This window comes from Mytilus californianus, unplaced genomic scaffold, assembly GCF_021869535.1.
Source record: "Mytilus californianus isolate M0D057914Y unplaced genomic scaffold, xbMytCali1.0.p SCAF_4, whole genome shotgun sequence".
NCBI classification, from domain to species: domain Eukaryota; kingdom Metazoa; phylum Mollusca; class Bivalvia; order Mytilida; family Mytilidae; genus Mytilus; species Mytilus californianus.
Window position 1 is genome coordinate 97,760,127 of NW_026262690.1, and position 20,644 is coordinate 97,780,770.

The following is a 20,644-nucleotide window of genomic DNA, read 5'->3' on the forward strand; positions in this document are numbered from 1 at the left end:
GAAAAAAAAAAAATCCCCCCCCCCCCAATTTTTTGAACCCCCTTATGATTCATCACCCCCAAACTCAATCCCAGCCTTCCCTTTGTGGTATGGTACCTTGCAGTACAATTTCAGAGAGATCCATACACTTGAACACAAGTTATTGTCTGGAAACTAGAAAAATGTGTTTTTTGGCCCCTTTTTGGCCCCAAATTCCTAAACATTTAGGGCAATTACCCCAAAACTCAAACCCAGCTTTCCCTTTGTGATATGGAACTTTGTAGTACAATTTCAGAGAGATCCATACACTTACACACAAGTTATTGTCCTGAAACTAGAAAAATGCTTGTTTTTTGCCCCTTTTTGGCCCCTAATTTCTAAAATATTGAGGCAATTACTCCCATCATCAATCCCAGCCTTCCCTTTGTGGTATGGTACCTTGCAGTACAATTTCAGAGAGATCCATACACTTGAACACAAGTTATTGTCTGGAAACTAAAAAAATGCTTATTTTTGGCCCCTTTTTGGCCCCCAATTCCTAAACGTTTCGGCAATTACCCCCAAACTCAATTCCAGCTTTCCTTTTGTGATATGGAACCTTGTAGTACAATTTCAGAAAGATCCATACACTTACACACAAGTTATTGTCATGAAACTAGAAAAATGCTTGTTTTTTGCCCCTTTTTTGGCCCCTAATTCCTAAAATTTTGAGGCAATTACCCCCAAAATCAATCCCAGCATTCCTTTTGTGATATGGAACCTTGTGGTATAATGTCAGAGAGATCCATACACTAACACACAAGTTATGTCTGGAAGCTACAAAAATGCTTATTTTTGGCCCCTAATTCCTTTACTGTTGGTACCATAACCCCCAAAATCAATCCCAACCTTCCTTTTGTGGTATTGAACCTTGTGGTAAAATTTCATAGAGATCCATTCACTTAAACTAAAGTTAGAGTGCGAAAACCAATGTGTCTTCGGACGACGCCGGACGACGACGACGACGCCAACGTCATACCAATATACGACCACAAAAATGTTTTTGCGGTCGTATAAAAAATGATTACCATTCCAAAGCAATCATAACTTACTACATCAACCTCATTTTTTTCTGAATTTCTCAAATAAATAAATGGAGAATTTGTCCATGGGACACAGATGATGCCCCCGCTTGCATATCATATAAAGTTATAAAGGGACATAACTGAAGAACGGTAATAGTGACTCTACCCAAATTTGTATAACATTTGGTTGAGGAAAACTTAAGTTAGAGAACGGAAACGAAAATTTCAGCAATTTTCCTTTTATAAAGGGCATAACTCTAAAACAGTAAAAGTGACACCACCAAAATTCAAACTTGATCTGTATTTTGTAGTAATAAGCATTGTGTATAAGTTTCATAACATTTGGTTGAGGCTAACTTTAGTAAGAGAACGGAAACGAAAAATTCAGCAATTTTCCCATTTGTGAAAGGGCATAACACTAGAACATTTAAAGTGACACCACCAATACTCAAACTTGATCTGTATTTTGTGGTAATAAGCATTGTGTATAAGTTTCATAACATTTGGTTGAGGCAAACTAAAGTTAGAGAACGGAAACGAAAAATTCAGCAATTTTTCCATTTGTAAAGGGGCATAACTCTAAAACGGTTAAAGTGACGCCACCAAAATTCAAATTTGATCTGTCTTTTGTGATAATAAACCTTTTGTATAAGTTTCATAACATTTGGTCGATGCAAACTAAAGTTAGAGAACGGAAACCAACTTTGGGACGTACGGACGGACACGGGTAAAACTTAATGCCACCTCTGCTATGGCGGGGGCATAAAAATAGTCAGAAAAAGCTTCTCCTTTTCCCCCCCCCCCCCCCAACACTTTACGCTGTGCTTAATAACGCTTTGTACCTTTTTAATTGTTCTGGTTTCAATTGCTGCTCAAGAACACACTGGCCTTACTTTGTGTCAGAAACAGCTCGACTTTGTTTTCAACTTGGGGTCAGTTTCTTTTAAGCACTGTTTTTGGCAAGATAGATGCCAAATTTTACCGAGTTTGATATTTTTCACTGTTCGGAAGTGACGTATCTTGCCAATTTGACCGCACCTCATTTCATTGATCACTGATAAAGGTTATTTTTTGTGTTTCAGTCCATTTATGTGGTACTCAAAGCAACAAGTAATCTATATGTAGTATGTGAAATGTTTGCAAGGTGTACAAGTCTGTCTGGCATTTGACTTTGACCTCATTTTCATGATTCATTGCTCAAAGTCAAGTTCTCATTGTAAGTTCGGATTCTTATGTATACAGTAAGTATGTAGCCATTAGGTCAACATGTCGGACTTGCAGGCTTGTCTGACCTTGACCTCATTTGCATGGTTCAAAAGTTAGCATTATGTTTTCGTGATCAAGTTCATTTTACAGATACTATAAACAACAGGTTATATGTGGTGTATGGAATAATTGCAAGGTGTACATGTTAGTCTATATGTATCACCAGTTTTAAAAGTGGTATCATAAATTTTGAAATGCATTCAGGCACTTTAACCAAACCCTGCTCGATGTGATGCAGATTGGGCCAGTATCCAAGACTATTCTAGATATGTTCATAATGGATTTTCAGACAGAATACTGCTTCATAATTTGTCGAAAAAAATACACAATAGGCATTCCTATATCTAATTAAGCAAATAAAGCATTTTTGCTTTTTTGTCTTTTTTCACAAACATGTGTGTGATCAGAATTCTCTTTGGTAATGTACATCAATAGTGTGACGTCTTGGAGTGTCAAATGTAACCATTTCAAAACAGCACAGTAAGAACATTCCTTCTATGATAATAAATACTGCTGGTCCACATAATATGCTGAGCATTAATGATTATTAAGATAATGATACTAATTTCATTTAGATTTATTTATTTGTTAAACATAAATAATAATGAACAGCATATTTGTAGCAATTTGATAAGAATCATAACACAAGCACCAACAAATTATATGTATAAAAATAAGTAGAAAATTTTAAAATGAACACTAAAAATATCAAAATTCTTCATGCATAGATCTTTGTACAAAAATAAATATCATTTTGCATGTTTTTGTTACACTCATTAAGTTTGTTTTGCATCCTCTTCAATCCAAGTCTTATGTATTTTCCACTTTGTCTCTTTACACCATAACCATCATTCATTACAACTGTGAACTCAATATGATAGTGATGCTCCTATAGGCAAAAGTACACATTTAACTCGTATGAGTGAATCTCAAAACTGGCAAGACATTGTCCCAAAAGTTTGTGTCAGATTAAAAATTATAATGAGATTAGTGTAGGTGAATTAACATTTTCAGCACTACTGTCACTTGTTGTTCTTGATGCCTCAGTACTGCATGTGTTCGGACCATTAGTTATAGGTGTAAGACCAGTATGATCAACCATATTGTCTAATGTGAAATAAAATCCGTTTGATGGCGTTGTTATTGGAATGCCCATAGGTTTTTCAGATTTAAAAGATAGAGTACTTGGTCTTGTTGAAGCACATGCATTCACGCAATTGCCTTCTAATGGTTCAGATTTGATTTTAATTGTACGGGGACTATACTCTTGCTTATCTTGTTTTTCAACTTTACACACTGGTGTGTGAGCTTGCAAAATGAATTCTAACTGATCCTTCTCTTGCTGAAGAGACTGAATTTCTATTTCCAAATTATCCCTTTCTTTTTCCAATCCATCAGTTTCCTATAAGAAAAGAAAAGAACATTAAACCTAGAGCAGAAATTAATCTAGATTAGAAGATGGTCTAACTTCTTTTTCATTGGTCTCAATGTGACAATAATAAAACATTGTCTAGAATTTAAATAATATTATATTTATAAACATATCCCTTAATTTAATAAAAAAAATATAAACTGAAAAAATATTATCCTTGTCTGAACTTGTGCATTTTGTTGCTCTAAAATAAATTTGATTTTTTTGTTAAAAATTCCATAGCTTATTTGCACCGAGGTTTGGACTCATTATCTGTATACTTTGTACAGAAACATTTTTTTTATTTTCTTTATATTGTTTTATAATTATTATATGCCATCATTCTTTTAGGTCACAAATGTACACTTTGTAAATAACAGGTGACTTTATTTATTCGGCATGTCAACAAAGGGGAAACACTTTAATATTTCTTAGTATGACACCCTTTGTTTAAATGAAAATTTATCATATTTTTAAGTTCTGTCCAGTGTTCTGTAAAACTTCTCTTTTTAAAATCATTCCTGCACAAAATTTAATTAAACTTACATTTACAAGTCTATTAGTATGGTCAACCCTTCTTTGGCGACACTTTGCTGCAGCTAGTTTGTTCCTCTCTCGTCTAATTCTTCTCCGTTCTTCTTCCTCTGCCGATAACTATAAAAAGAAAGAAACATGAAAGATCAAGAAGGTGAAAGATTTTTACGAACGGTGGCTATCTGGATTTTTAAACCACTTTTAATACTCTTATCTTGTTTTCATACTTTCTACTTTCTTCTTTATTGGAATGATAGGTTATTACGAGAAATATACTGTAAAAACAACCATTCTTTATTGGAATGATAGGTTATTACGAGAAATATACTGTAAAAACCACCATTCTTTATTGAAATGATAGGTTATTACGAGAAATACACTGCACTGTAAAACAACCATTCTTTATTGGAATGATAGGTTATTACGAGAAATACACTGTAAAAACAACTATTCTTTATTGGAATGATAGGTTATTACGAGAAATATACTGTAAAAACAACCATTCTTTATTGGAATGATAGGTTATTATGAGAAATACACTGTAAAAACAACCATTCTTTATTGGAATGATAGGTTATTATGAGAAATATACTGTAAAAACAACCAATCAGTCACAAACGAAAAATGTTGACATTAAAATGTATGACTCGACAAGAGCTTGCGGGCACTTGTTATGTTGACGACACCCGGGAAAATGAAAGATTTTAAAAATTAATTGCACGTAAAAGTGTCAATAAGACGGATTAACTACGGTTTCTCAAACATGATAAACAGAAACGGAAATTGTAATAGTCTTATCTTGTCGGTTGAACGTCCGCCTCTTATTAACTTGTAATCCGGATAAAAGTGTGTACACACGGTCACACCGGAACGTGTGCTTTTTACAGATTTTAATAAAACATTTACATGTATACGGAATATAAAATATGCATGTTGTGTTGCAGCCATCCAATCCCAATTTTAAAATTGATTGGTTTCTGCTGCATACTGAACGACAAAATTATATTGCGTCTAACGTGATGTGAAGATAATTTTAAAAAAGTACGACAAACTAATGATTTGTATAGTAAGATCAGATCAGAATTTTTATGCTCACTGACAGTACTCTTAACGATACAGTCGTCAATATATGTCATCCTACATTCTGACATTAAGACCAGTATTTGCTCTTACCCTTTAATGCCTGGCAGATTTAATTTTAATTTAAAAATAAGAAGATGTGGTATGATTGCCAATGATTTAACTGTCTTGCTTTATGCTTGGCGGGGTGTAGCAATGTAATAAATGTCATTTCCAGGGGCGGATCCGGGGTTTTAGGTTGCAGACTTGTGAGAGGTGCATACTTGATTTTTATATACTTACATTTTCATCATTTCTTCTTCGCCCTCCTTTACGACCAGGTCCACTTGAAATCATGTATGAAGTAGTGACATGAGAGTCTCCTGATTCTGACACTCTTGATTTCTTACTAGGAGTCCAATCTGAATCGCTGCTATCGCCATAATCATAACCATCATTTGACCTGTCGTGTAGGTCAACAACTGGTGGTAAAAATCCACTCTGAGTTAAAGGGTTTTGTCCTGAATTTACAGGTACTGATTGTAATTCTATGAATGTTTGTTCAAGGTTTGATAATGTTGAAGGCGTAAGAAGCGATGTCGGTGTTGAAGCTGATGTAACACCATAAGATACTGAAGGCACAACATACTGAAAAGAAGAAGTAATAATACTATTATATATATATTTATCATGAACTGTCAATAGAGACACATATGTGCCTCTGGATTATATATTTTTTTCTTCCCGAGATCATATAAAATAAAGCCCATCATATAGAACATTACATATATTTACATACTGTTATGTCTCTGAACATACCCTTAACAAATTATGATAAAGTTCAGATACATACCCGTGAACTATTTCTTCCATAAAAATTAGAAAAATTTTGCCACATTGCGAATCAAATATTATAAAGCTTATAAATGAAGTTGGTATGCATATATATATATATATATACTAAAAACTCAAATTTGTCACGTGTAGTCTAAATTTAGCCCATTCTGCGCATGCGTTTTAGCCTTTATGTCTTTAGGGGGAACAATACAATCACATTTTTTTGACATTTGTATGCATAAAACAAATATAATTAAAAATTAAAAATTAAAAACGTAATATTGGTTGACTACTAAAACAAAATTAAGGCTTTCAAATAAAAGACAAAAGTTGTTACTTACTGAACTGACAGATGAGGCGTTAGACATGTTGGAAAGAATCTTCGCCACGTATTTTGATTCTTCACTATAGTTTTCTCCTTTTTCGGCTGCACTATTGTACATGTTACTTTAAATCTTATGTTTTCCCCTTGGTTAAAACTGAGGAAATTTGGTTATACGTTAATAATGCCGATATAAATTTCAAAATCTTTTATCACAGTATATTATGACTCACGACTAGTTGTGATTCGTATATGACAGGGAATATACCAGTTGGTCTTATATACACCAGTGAGTCACAATGAATCATGTTCCAAAAATAGTAACATTACTCATTCGCCGTGAGGAAGAGATCGGGACTTATAATCAGATATAGCATAAGTCCAGAGAAGTATAGAAAGTAAGGTTAAATTTAGACACTCCTTTTTTGGAGATATGATATTACGTCAATCCGCTGTTTACGTATGTTTACAACAAACAAATATCTAGAGCGTGAAATTGCTGAGGCTTTCCTCCCTTCATGATTGAACCAGAGACATAAGTTATCCATTTTTTAATAATATTGTAATAGATGTCTCTGAATAAACAGACACTCAAGTTTATTCGTTAGTTAATAACTGGAGGAATGAAGGCCTGCAAGCCGGGATATATGAGGGTCTGGATTAGGGTTACAGGAAATAGAGAATAATGGCGACAAAAATTAATGAATAGAGAAAATTGAATGACTAGTGTCAAGCTATCCAGCAATTCTCATCCTGCAATTCTCTTTATAAAAATCTATCCTGCAATTCGTCATCCTGCAATTGCGTTTGGAAAACTACTTGAGCGACAATTTTATTTTTCTTTAAAATCATAGTTTTTGACTTTTTTGTTCGAAAACAAGATTTATATAGAAAATCAAAGATTTTTATATCCCATTAACAAAATTCTAAATTTAGTTTGCAAATTTCTAACTCATATTTACGGTTTTGTAATTAGCATTTACAATAATATCATGATGACGATTCAAACAAAGTATTATCTGTTAATAAATCCAGGATGTGGTTCGTATAAACCCATGTTTAACCCACATTTGCGATTTTCGAAACTCATATTAACGACTAAAAATATAGAATTTTGATGTAAAATAAATTTTTTCATGGTATATAGATATAAGAAGATGTGGTAAGTGCCAATGAGACAACTCTCCATCCAAGTCAAAATTTATAAAAGTAAACCATTATAGGTCACAGTACGGTCTTCAACACGGAGCCTTGGCTCACACCGAACAGTAAGCTATAAAGGGCCCCAAAAAATTACTAGTGTAAAACCATTCAAACGGGAAAACCAACGGTCTATATAAAAAACGAGAAACGAGAAACCTACAACACAACTTCTATTTGAAACTGGGTCACCCACTTGTTCAAACCCATTGCCCTGGTAGTTCTGTATGGCTAGGGATTATAGATTCTGCTCTAAATAGCTTTTGGGTAGTACTACAACGAGGGGCCGAAGAATTTCTGGTGTAAGCATTCTTAAAGGCTGAAAATTTCGTCCGTAACTCGGAAAAAAAGTCATATTTGATAAAATATGCACTGGGGTCACCCACTTGAAGTACACGACTTATATCAGTACGACAATGGCGTCTTCTTAGTCCTAATCTTCATTTGATTCTCTCTATCGTTAATGCACTGATCAAAATACCATGCATGGACCAGCAAGAGAAACCCGGAAATTTCTTTCGTGGTGTATACGGAGTTGAAATAATATGCAAATAAACTCATCATAGATACCAGGATTGAAATTTTGTATTTGCGCCAGACGCACGTTTCGTCTACAAAAGACTCATCAGTGACGCTCGAATAAAAAAAGTTAAATAGGCCAAATAAAGTACGAAGTTGAAGAGCATTGAGGACCAAAAAATTCCTAAACGTTTTGCCAAATACAGCTAAGGTAATCTGTACCAACATATTCTTCTACAGATGCATTATTTCAAGGATACGGGATCGCGTTTACAAAATGAAGGATAGAGATGCATGTTGTTATCTGTAAATTAAAAATATATATATATTGAGATAAACAAGCATTCTGGGTGTTGCTAAAACAGTACAATGTCCACTACCGGTGGCCAACATCGATAATTATGCAATATTTTGCTGATTTTCTGTTTCCAAGGGAAATAACTCACACAAAAATAATCAAATCAACACAAAACTCAAACTTGACCTGTAACTATTTTTCTTAACTTATATACCAAAAATCAAATCATGCAGTTGAAGCGTTTAATAAAAGTCTTAAAAACTGATAATTTGATTTTCGAAATCTGAGTGATGGGCAAATTATTTGAGACCTTTTCCCTGATACTAGTATTTTATTTTGTCCTACTTTTTTCCTTTTAAGGGGGCGCACGCCCCCTCTAACTCCGCGCCAGATGAGAGTTAATCAGTCTGCATTTTTGTTTACCTTATTAAGAGACCTATTGTCTTGAACGGGGTGGGATGGGTATGTCTAAAGACAATACTATGTTAATCATCAACCAAAATCAAGTACTTTGAAGGGTAACAAAAAAGGATACTACATTTATTAGATTGTACATTTATTAGATTGTTTCCTACCGTTTGCTGTCCCTTATACCCGTAATCACTTACCTACATACAGGGTACTGAATGCAAATATCACACATTTCAATTTGCATTTTTTCATAGTCTAGATAAATTAAAAACAAAATATCAAACATACCTTGAAAAAAGCTAGTTCCAGCATACTGCAATCGTGTTACATAGACATGTATAAAATGGCGCCATTCCCCTCGATTTAAAAACAAGTCAAATACACTTTTCTATAATGTCTACTTGCTGATATATTTAGAACATGTAAACTTTCATTAAGTAGACATGTTTTAAATATTCATCTCAAGTTAACTTTTAATATGTTTACTTGGTGATATAATCTCTTTTCAGAACAGGGCATAAGAAGACATAAGAAAAGTAAGAAAATCCAGTCGGAAAGTAAGAAAAAGAAGTGAACAAGAAAGGAAACAACAAGGAAAGCAAACTTAATATGTCAACAAGACGTGTTAACAAGTATATGTTACTAGAACACAAGTACCGTATGCGCTTCCATAGGAACCTGTACTTTTCACTTCATACTTCTATACGACAAGATCTATATACATATGTTTCTGCTTTAAGGAATGCCTCGGGTCAATAAAAATTACGGAATCGTAATATTAGCTCATGATGGATTTAAATGCACAGGCGCTTAACCCTTTAACACTCATAGTTTGCATGAAGTCTTGCATCTTTGACATATTTTGACGCACAGATGCGGTTAACATAATACTGGGATTACCAGCAAAATGATTTAAGGATAATGTACCCTTTTGTTGTTTCAATGCTAAACATATGGAAATTTAGAGCCTTGGTCTCCTGTATTTGACAATTCGGTGCTTAATAGATGATTGCATGCAGTGCTAGCAATGATTTCCCTCAAACAAGTATACAAATAAAGATTTTGGTTTTAAACAAGTTTAAAAATGGACTTCTTCAAGTACACCTTCTAGGGTGCGCTCGACATTAGTGACCTAGCACGACGTGTTTTGGATTGTAAAGGTTGTTTAGGACTTTTGTAGACAATAAACGCTAGCAGATAATGACAAACAAGTGAGTAATCTATTTTTACAATTTTATAACGAAAATTTCTGTAATAAAGTCTGTGGCACGTCACTTTTATTCTGTATTTTTACTGTTTTGATATTATAGAACTTTGAAAATTTTGTAATACATAGGCCTACAGAGGGGGTCATAAACCTTAATGTGCCTGAAACCTTGGACTATTATTCTAGTATACTAGTCCCAACTGAAACTACTATCATTTAATATATATGTGATGTAAGTTTGCCTTAAAGAATATTTTCTGTGAAAGCTGTTTTTATCTTTAATTTTGCTACATTTTTACCCTGGGTGCCCACCATATCAGATTCATATAATTGTATATTCAGTGAATAATCTTTCGTATAGGACTCATTCTGTTAACAGTTTAAAGGTTCGTCATAACCTTTTGGCTAATATTGCCGTATTTACACCACAAATTTTACTCCGAGTACAGACAAACCTGTGCACCTGTAAAAATTGTAAGCCATGACAGGAAATAGATAATTAAATTTTAAATGCATTTTATGTTTTAGAAAATTATAAACTTTTCTGGATTTTTTAGATTCCTTTTTAACTCACCTGGCCCGAAGGATCAAGTGAGCTTTTCTCATGACTTGGCGTCCGTCGTCTCGTCGTCATCGTCATCTGTCGTCGTTAACTTTTACAAAAATCTTCTCCTCTGAAACTACTGGGCCAAATTTAACCAAACTTGGCCAAAATCATCATTGGGGTATTTAGTTTATAAGATGTGTCTGATGACCCCGCCTGCCAACCAAGATGGCCGACATGGCTAAAAGTAAAACATAGAAGTAAAATGCAAGTTTGTCTATTATTTTGAAAACCGTTATAAATAGAAAAAAATCGGACAGGAGCACAAACGTTCAGAATGTTGAGCTCTACAAATAGTTCATTGGCGTCAAAACTGTCAGCCGACTTCTTATAGGAGTCATTGCCCTTAAATGACAAATTTTCCCATTTTTTTCATTTTTGTCTATTTTCTTGAAAACTATAATAGATAGAGAGAACATTTAGAATATAAAAATGATCAGCAAGACAAGTTCTACAAATAAGTCTGCATTAGTTAAGGGACAAAATAAGCTAATAATATTGATAAGTTATGGAACTCCTTTTTTGAGAAATTTGATTTTTGAAAAATGGTGGGAAAAGGCTGACTCGGACTTCTACATTATATTTAACATTGGCATTATTTGGGTCTCAAATCGTAAGAAAAAAAATCTAGAATCTGCTTAAATTTTGGTAATGACCTTTTTATGGGCTATTGAAGTCTTCTATAAATAGAAAAGTGGATGATATGGGACAAACTATCTTACCCTGTATCGTAGGAAAAAACCCAAGGAGTCCGAACATCTGACAAAAATTCCTAAACCTGACCTGAGTAAATTCTTTGATATGAAACAAAAAAAATTAACTGAATGATGGTAGGGTTTCTTTGTTTAAATTGAAAATGATGTAAAAAAAAAAAAATGGGGCCTCGGTCAACACTGAGGTTGTGAGTTCGAACCCCGCTCGTGCGGGTGCACTCGACTCCAATCTTAATTGACTAGGATTGTCAGTTTTCCTATCGAAGGTCGGTGGTTTTCTCCGGGCACTCCGGCTTCCTCCACCAATAAAAACTGGCCGCCACGAAATAGCCCAAAAGCGGTGCTTAAAAGTGGCGTTAAAACACCAAAAATCAAAATCAAATGTAAAAAAAAATCCTTAACAACAGGACCGACATCGGAAACGTTTCCGTATTTCCGTTTCTTTTTCAACAGATTTTGAAGTTAAATAAAGGTAACGGTAGTATACCGCTGTTCGATAGTCATAATTCGATTAAGCAAAAACAAATCTGGGTAACAAACTAAAACCGAGGGAAACACATCAACTATAAGAGGAAAACAACGGAATTAAAATATTCTTGAAATAAAAATTAAAAAAAAATGTATACTGACTTCGTCCCCTTTTACAGGTAACAACTGCTTCATCTTAAAACTATAAAACATGTTCAAAACATGAAGAAATTTGTTTTGATTAAAATACAAATTTTGAAAATACTATATATGATAGTTTGCAAAACTTTGAAAATAATTAATAAAAAAGGGCAAAAATCTGACCCTTCCAATCAACTTCCAAGGAAGGACCGAAGCTCACAAACTCGGCAATCAACGCAGGACTTCGGGAAAGTTCGGAGTCCGACAACCTTGCTTCGGAAGTTGCCTTCCAATAGACCACTTTCGAGTTCGTTTCATTTCCATCAAAAACTTTGGTTTTAGTGAACATCATTCGTGCGTTTAGGCAATTTCCCATACAGAGAATCCTGAGGAGGAAAGGACGACAACTCTGTCTGTATGGGAGATTGGCGTTTAGGGGCATCGTCTCGCTTCCTTCCCCAAACTCCGAAACAGTAGTGACATAATGCTAGAGAAAGGGAAGTATGACCCGAACGATAACGCTGTATGGAGTTTGTTCCGTCCCATGTTGAGCGAGCGGTTGAAAAAATATGATGCTATATTGCACGAATTATTCGGCAAATTAAATTCTTATAATTGATAATCAGCACTGCTGTCATTAGGAAATTTTGATTAAGTAACTACGGAACAACAATTATTTTCTAGTTTATCCTACATAATGACGATCACGAAGACACTTGATGAACTTTAATAGTGCAGGGATACAGGCGGTACCCTCTGTCTGGTAAATGACGTCATAAAGGCGCGCATAATTGGCGAAATTTTCCGGTGAAGGACATAACTCGAAAGTGGTCTATTATAGAGGTATTCGCTCACCTCTTATTTTTGAAAAGTATTCAACAAAATTATACACACCAGACTTATGAAATATATTAACAAAAATACTTTAATATGCGAAAATCAAGTTGGTTTTAGGAAAAAGGCTAGAACCGCTGACCATATCTTTTCATTAAAATCAATTGTTGATAAATACAAGACACAGAAAAAGAAAGTGTTTGCAGCATTAATTGGTCTACGGAAGGCATTTGATACTGTCTGGAGAGAAGGTTTATTTTATATTCTTCTCCACCACAATCTTCCAAGCAAGCTGTTCAATGCCATTCATTCCATGTATAATGAAAATAAATGTAGAATTAAATTTCAAAACGGCATTAGTCATGAATTTATGTCAACTTGTTGAGTAAAACATGGGGATGTTCTTAGTCCCACATTATTTAATCTTTATATAAACGGTCGTGTAAACGACATAAACCATGCAAATACTCTGCCAGTAATGATTGGTGATGTAAAACTAATATCCTTATTATACTGAAGATGACGACATCATTATATTATTAGAAACTCAAGAAGGGCTACATAATGCACTAAATGAATTAAATAAATTTTGCTCCTTATGGAATCTTGATGCTAATAAACAAAAATCAATGGAAAATAACATTGTAATTATGTTAAATTAGAAAATGAGTATCTGGAGACCCGTCATATCATACTGCTATCTTGGAATAACAATAAACTACACAGGTAACGGAAGTCCTTATGGAAAACGGAAGAAAGGCTTGGTTTAAAATTAAGCACACAATTTCTTTACATAATCCCTTCAATCTACTTGAAAAATTGTTTTGAAACTTTGGTCGTCCTAATCACTCTTTATGGAAGTGAAGTTTGGGGTGTGGTTGACAACTTCGAACATCTAGATATAAACTTTATAAAAGAAATTTTGGGAGTTCAGTGCAAAACCACAAATGTAGCTTGGCTAGCTGAGACAAACAGAACTCATCTTAACTTAAAAACTGTCAGCTATAAAATTTTCCCGATTCATTGGTCGATGAAATCTATTAAAATGTAGAGAAAACCAGTAAATGGGCCAACACTGTAAAAGATTGAATAAATAAATTAGGATTTAATCATCTAAATTTGGACCCTAATAATATGTACCGATTATCAGATTGTCTGCATATTGATATTGTAAAATATCAGCTGCAAGTCACAATATAAAGCTTTTTGTCGAGTTCAAAAAGGCTTAATATTGTGTCGAGCAGCAAATATTTTACAATATCAATATGCAGACAACCATATAATCGATTTATCGGGTTGTATTTGCGTATTTTGCATGATAGAAACAATTGTTTTCTTTGTTTTACCAGCAAACCGGAAGATGACTTGATAAGTTCGGGTCAAAATTATCAACGTCGGTTAATACATTATGACGTCGCTGATATGTCAGGTCAACGTATTTGACGTCACAAAGCCGTGATATGCAATTTTATTCTAAAAGAATTGAGCAGAGTGATACAGACAGTGGGACGACCGATAAGATCGATTATCAGGTTGTCTGCATATTGATATTGTAAAATATCAGCTGCAAGTCACAATATGAAGCTTTTTGTCGAGTTCAAAAAGGCTTAATATTGTGTCGAGCAGCTGATATTTAACAATATCAATATGCAGACAATAAGATAATCGATTTATCGGGTTGTATTTGCGTATTTTGCATAATAGAAACAAGTGTTTTCTTTGTTTCACAAGCAAACCGGAAGATGACTTGATAAGTTCAGGTCAAACTTATCAACGTCGGTTCATACATTATGTCACTGATATGTCTGGGTCAAAGTTATTAAGGCCGGGTCAACATATTTGACGTCACAAAGCCGTGATATGCAATTTTATTAAGAGCTAAGCAGAGTGAAACAGACATTGAGTGGGACGACCGATAAACAATTTTATGCATGTATAAAAAATATCCAACAAAGGATCATTGATCAGGCTCAACAAAACATGAACTGCTCAAATTTTTTCATAATATTCATAAAGTTGGTAAACGACCCCATATATTGATATTTGTAAAAAAAAATCTGGCAGATCAGTCCTCAGTAAATTTAGACTCAGTGCCCATTCCCTAGCAATTGAAAGGGGGCGTTATTGTAACATTGAAAGAAAATAACGCTTATGCTTGTCTTGTGACAGAGAACAGATTGAAGATGAATACCATTTCTTTTCAGACCGTCCATGCTACATATGCATTATTAAGCAGTACTTATATAAAAAAAATAAACACACATTTAAACTGTACGAAATTGCATTCAGAAATATCACTGAATCATGGTGCATTCTGCTGAGCAGCAGTTCCCCAGTCATTATGAAAAGTACTGCAAAATACTAGCTTTAATGATGGTCTTTCATTAATAAATTTTTAGGATGTTAGTATTTTTGTAAATAATAATTAATGATTATTTAAAAATACGTTAATATTTGCAGTCATTTTTTATAATATATGTTTTTTAAATTATCGTATGAAAGCCACTGTCACTCTCTCTTTTTACTGTACAATTGTCTGTTTTATTGTTTTTACTCAATCATGCCTTAACCATTTATTGAAAATGTGTGTGTGTGCTAATAAATATTGTCTATTGTCTATAATTCTGAGATAGACAAACCTTTAACAAAAAAGAAATTAAACTTGTATTGAATATATTAAAAAAAGGGGAAACTAGTGGACCAGATGGCATTGTAAATGAAATGATTAAGGGCATACGATACAGTTACAGTGGAGATAATGACGTTGCTAACGTAACATGTTATTTTTCTCGACGTGAAACAGTGACAAATCGGGAAAAGATGCATTTTTCGACTGATTTTAATCATTAGCTTGAAAACGAGTACTTGGATGCCTCATTTTAAAAATGACATTTAGCTTGATTATGTATGAAGATTATTTATTCCAATTATATGAAAAAAATCACCAATGTTTTTTTTTTTTAAATTAGATAAATATACAGGAATTTTTTTTTTTCTTTCTAAAATCATGAAAATTAAATAAAAATTATATAATTTCTGTTATATTCTAGCATGGGGCATATATAGGTCTGTATTCATTCAAGACATATTTCAAACTACACTTTATTACAAGCTACACATCAAGATATTATATTGCAACAGTAAACATTACTTATACAGTTAACATGTGTTAAAGCAGTTGGCCCGAGAACACAGTTATTTCGTAGTGCATTTCTTTTAGACAATAAATTCAAATTAAAAAAATCGCACCTGCTCTATCTCAAAAAGATTTTTACAGTGTAGTGTACTACTATTGGGACAAATAATATCAAAATTATAGAAAAGTCTACCAGCTCTAACTCAAAATATTGACAATTCTATGTTAAGGGTGTCTAAAATTCAGTTTGACAGCTTCAGACATACTAGTTTTTGACCTTTTTGTACTGGACCAAATCACTACTTAACATAAAGATTCAGCACCCAAACTTTTTTAACATGTAATTTCATCCCTTTACTTAATATTTCATGCATAAAATATAAAGAAATAAATTTGGAGAGTGTATGAAAATTTTTTTCAAGTTATACACTGTCCACACTAGGGACTATATTTGTAGACGATAACTGTGTCCTCGGACCAGTTAAGAGTCTGTGGTCAGAGTACCGTGAGAACTGTTAGATTATATTGATCATGTTTATAGATATGATGATAGATATGAAAATTTCAAAAAATTGTTACACAAATTTAGAGCATGCTTATGTAAAGATATTCCAAACGTTTTTACAAAAATCCGTTCGTGTTATTCTTTTGAAACTAAAAAGTTAGATATGCCTGTTCAAATGATTGGAAATTTTTATTAATGATATGGCCACCACAATTATTTGATTCAAACGTTGGATCCCTTTTATTTGCCGATGATTTAATGATATTCTCAGAGTTGAGAAGGTCTTCAATCAGTGTAAATAACATGAGTGTTATTTTGTGTGATAAGTGGAAGCTCATTCTCAATATTAAAAAAACCCAAAAGTATGGTTATTCAACATCACAGTAATAGTAATGTGGAATACTTTATTAATCATAAAAATAATTTATTACAAAATGTTACTGAATACTAGTTTCTAGGTTTACTACTTAAAAGTAATGGTAACCCGAATCATAGTTTAGAGGATCCTGCTAAAAAGGCCAAAAAACATTTGTTTCTATAAAAGCCCTAACATCTTCCTTGGGCAATCTTCCTATACAAGTCTCAAAAATATATTTGACATATGAGAACTTACAACTTTGTTGACCATTTTGCTACTTACAGCTCTTCTCTTAATTAATATCTGCTTCAGTCAAAATCAAGAGTAGCAACTCCTTTGAGGAGTAGACTGATAATTTTGGCTATATTGACTTATTTGTGGATCTTGTCTAGGTGATATGTTTTGCTGCATGTTCAAACTGTCTCTCTATCTATCACAGTTTTCAAGATTAAAGAGAGTATAAATAGCCACTGGATAGTTGTGTTATTGGCAATCATACCACATCTCCTTTTTAGCTCACCTGGCCCAAAGGGCCAAGTGAGGTTTTCTCATCACTTGGCGTCCGTCGTCCGTCGTCGTCCGTTAACTTTTACAAATATCTTCTCCTCTGAAACTACTGAACCAAAGGAGAAGGCCCGGTACGACACCCTTTTGGTCCCAAAATAAAGCATTTTTACAAATTTGTTCGATTGTAAACTTTACGCTATTTATTGGAAAGTAGAATACTTTTGCTACATAAATATTGGCTGATTTGACAAATAAATGCACATGCATCAGGTACTAGCATTATTAATTTTTGCAAAATTACTGAAATCACAATTTTAACATTTGTGCTAATTTTAAACGGTTTTTGCCTAAAATGGAAGTGGCCGCACTTATGTTCAACCTTTATATTTAAATATATATGTTGTACTTGATGATATTACATAACATATATAAAGGTTGAGACTGAACACGAATGCGGCCACTTTCATTTTTGACAAAAACCATCTGGAAAGTTACGTTGTATGGCATATTTGATAAGATTTTTCACATTTAAGCTTGCATTTGAGCGTCTTTAATGACCAAATCAGTTCAAATCTTTTACAAAAAACTTATTGAATCGACTGTGGTAGTCACTTAAATGTTTAAAAAAAGTAAAAAATCTTTCATCAGATGTACTTCAAATTTTAGGCCAAAATTAGCCCTTACCGGACATTCTCCTTTAACCAAACTTGACCACAATCATCATTGGAGGTTTCTTGTTTGAAAAATGTGTCTGATGACCCCCGCCTGCCAACCAAGATGGCCGACATTGCTAAAAATAGAACACAGGGGTAAAATGCAAGCTTTGTCTATTATTTGTAAAACCTTTATAAAAAGAGCAAATTTGACAAGGGCAGAAATGTTCAGAATGTTGAGCTCTACCAATTGTCCATTTTTGTCAAAACTGTGAAGGGACTTCTTATAGGAGTTATTGCCCTAAAATGACAAATTTAACCGTTTTGCTTTCATTTTTGCCTATTATATTGAAAATTATGATAGATAACAAAAATTATCAGCAAGACAAGCTAGATCTACAAATAAGTTTCATGGTCGAAATGGTCAGTCGACTCTTTATTAGAGTTATTGCCCTTTGATGATGATTTTTTTTCTATAAAAGATAGAAAGTGTAAACAGAAATAATGATCAGCAATATAAGATCAACAACAATGAGATTTTTGTCATAAATTCTATTCTTGTCCAGATTGTTATAGATGCACATTGACCTAGGTGAACGACACAGGTTCTTTAGATCCTCTAGTTATTGTCCTATAAGGAGTCAACTGACGATTTCGCCTTCCGCTATTATAGTTTCCAGATATATATACAAAATCGCCATTCTAAGGCAACTACTCCAATATGGAGTCAATTGTCAATTTCGTTCAATGTCTTATTTGTAAATTTAAAATAATTTCCAAGCATAGCAACTTTCAACGGAACACCCCCTATATAATGGGATACCCTTTAAAGTGAGAAACGGAATAAAAACGGCACGAAACGAAACGAAATTTGCCAAAACGAAATAAAACAAAATATAACGTAACGATATCAAAATTTAAAAAAAAAGTTGATATAAAAAAATGAAACCAGAGGGAGAGGGATTTTAACGGAGAAAATATAAATAATATATATTTCTCAAAAGCGGCGAATTAATTAATAAGAAACACTTTGATTATTTTCATACATAAGTAGTAATAAACGAATGAAAAGAATTTTATTCATTTTTATTTGCAAAAAAAAAAATTAAAAGAAGTGGCTGACAATGCTGTATTAATAATTGATTTTAAATAAACTGTGTCCCACGTTCTCTTGAAAGTTTTCTTTTTTGTGAACATTCCACTGTGCTTTAAATTTTCGCCAATTCGTTCAAATTTATCTGCACAGATAATTCTGAAATTTTATTCTTATTATTTGTATTTAAAATTTTGTGTTTGTCTTTAAACAAATCGGACATCACAGGAGTACAAGATGTTTTGAAGGATTTGCATCCATTGAAAAATAAACAGAATTTCTTAACCTAAATAAAGCTACATTAACATAATTACTTATGATAAAAAAAATCTCTTGCAGAAGGTAATAGTTTCTACGGAAGCTTAAGTCGTTATAACGACTAAGTTACTCGTTATAACAACTTAGCTAACTCGTTATAACAATTTAACTAACTCGTATTAACGACTTAACTAACTTGTTAAAACTACTTTAAGTTAGTTTACTCGTTATGACGACTTAGTAACTCGTTATAACGACTAAGTAACTACTCGTTTAAATAACTGAGCTAACTCGTAATAACGGGTTAACTACTAGTAAGTCGAGCATTTGATATGGGGGGGGGGGGGGGGGGGGGGGGATTTTGGTGAAGGATATTCTGGCCTTATAGCAAGAGGTGGCCAAGTTCCATAATACCGACGATATGTACCTAACCCACCTGGCATTTCTATCTATAATTATGATAAAATTTCACTATAATTAGATTAAATAAAATGCTCCGCGGGGCGCAGCTTGATGCGACCGCAAAGGTCGAACCCTGAACAGTTGGGGCAAGTATGGGCACTACAGTTAAGCTCAGAATTTGGATTGTGATTTAATATCTGACACAGAATGAATGTGGTCAAAGAACTGAAAAATTTGAAATTGGACTTTTACCTATTATGGTCTAATATCCAAAATCTAAATACAATGTACATGGTTAGATTCAGCATATCCAAGTACACCAGGAATTTAATTAATTTATTTATTAATGGAGAATATTAGCTAGGTTTTTAAAGGGGTTCGCTTCATCAACAACAACAAAAAAATATACATAACATTCTAAAAATTAATTTATACAGAATAACAAACAAACCTACCACGAAGTTCTTCAAAAAATTTACAAATAAAAACAAAAAAGCAATTTTCCAAAATATCATTCTTCATTATTACAGAGTCTTAATAAATTGCTTCGCTGAGCGCAGCTGGATACGACCGCAGATGTCCAACCCTGATACAGGTCTGAATTTGGATTGTAACTAAATTTTTGACACATAATAGGTTTCTGACACAGAATAACTGTAGTCAAAGAACTTCAAATTGGTTATATGATTTGAATTTATATTCAATTTTTTGCTTTTGTGCAATACACTATGCTGTTGAATATTAACCCCCCCAAAAAAATATTTGAAGAAATTTTCTTTTAATTTCTGAAATCTGAAATGAGAAAAATTGTCCCCCCCCCCTCCAATTTTTTTTCACCTCCCCCCTTTCCCTTATTCCCAAAAAA

General features: G+C 33.4%; 1 protein-coding gene across 2 annotated transcripts; it reads right to left on the bottom strand.

Annotated features, from left to right (window-relative positions):
- Positions 1–2,870: 2,870 nt before the first annotated feature.
- LOC127698978 (fos-related antigen 1-like) lies at positions 2,871–6,756 on the bottom strand. 2 transcript variants are annotated; one of them, XM_052202765.1, is made up of 4 exons: positions 6,492–6,756; positions 5,617–5,961; positions 4,267–4,374; positions 2,871–3,711 (listed from the first exon to the last, which is right to left on the bottom strand). In XM_052202765.1, the coding sequence occupies exons 1-4, from the start codon at positions 6,591–6,593 to the stop codon at positions 3,286–3,288; spliced, it is 981 nt and encodes a 326-aa protein (XP_052058725.1). In that variant the 5' UTR covers positions 6,594–6,756; the 3' UTR covers positions 2,871–3,285. The 2 variants fall into 2 exon arrangements, with proteins under 2 accessions (XP_052058725.1, XP_052058726.1); XM_052202766.1 differs by lacking the exon at positions 6,492–6,756 and adding an exon at positions 6,167–6,243.
- Positions 6,757–20,644: the final 13,888 nt, after the last annotated feature.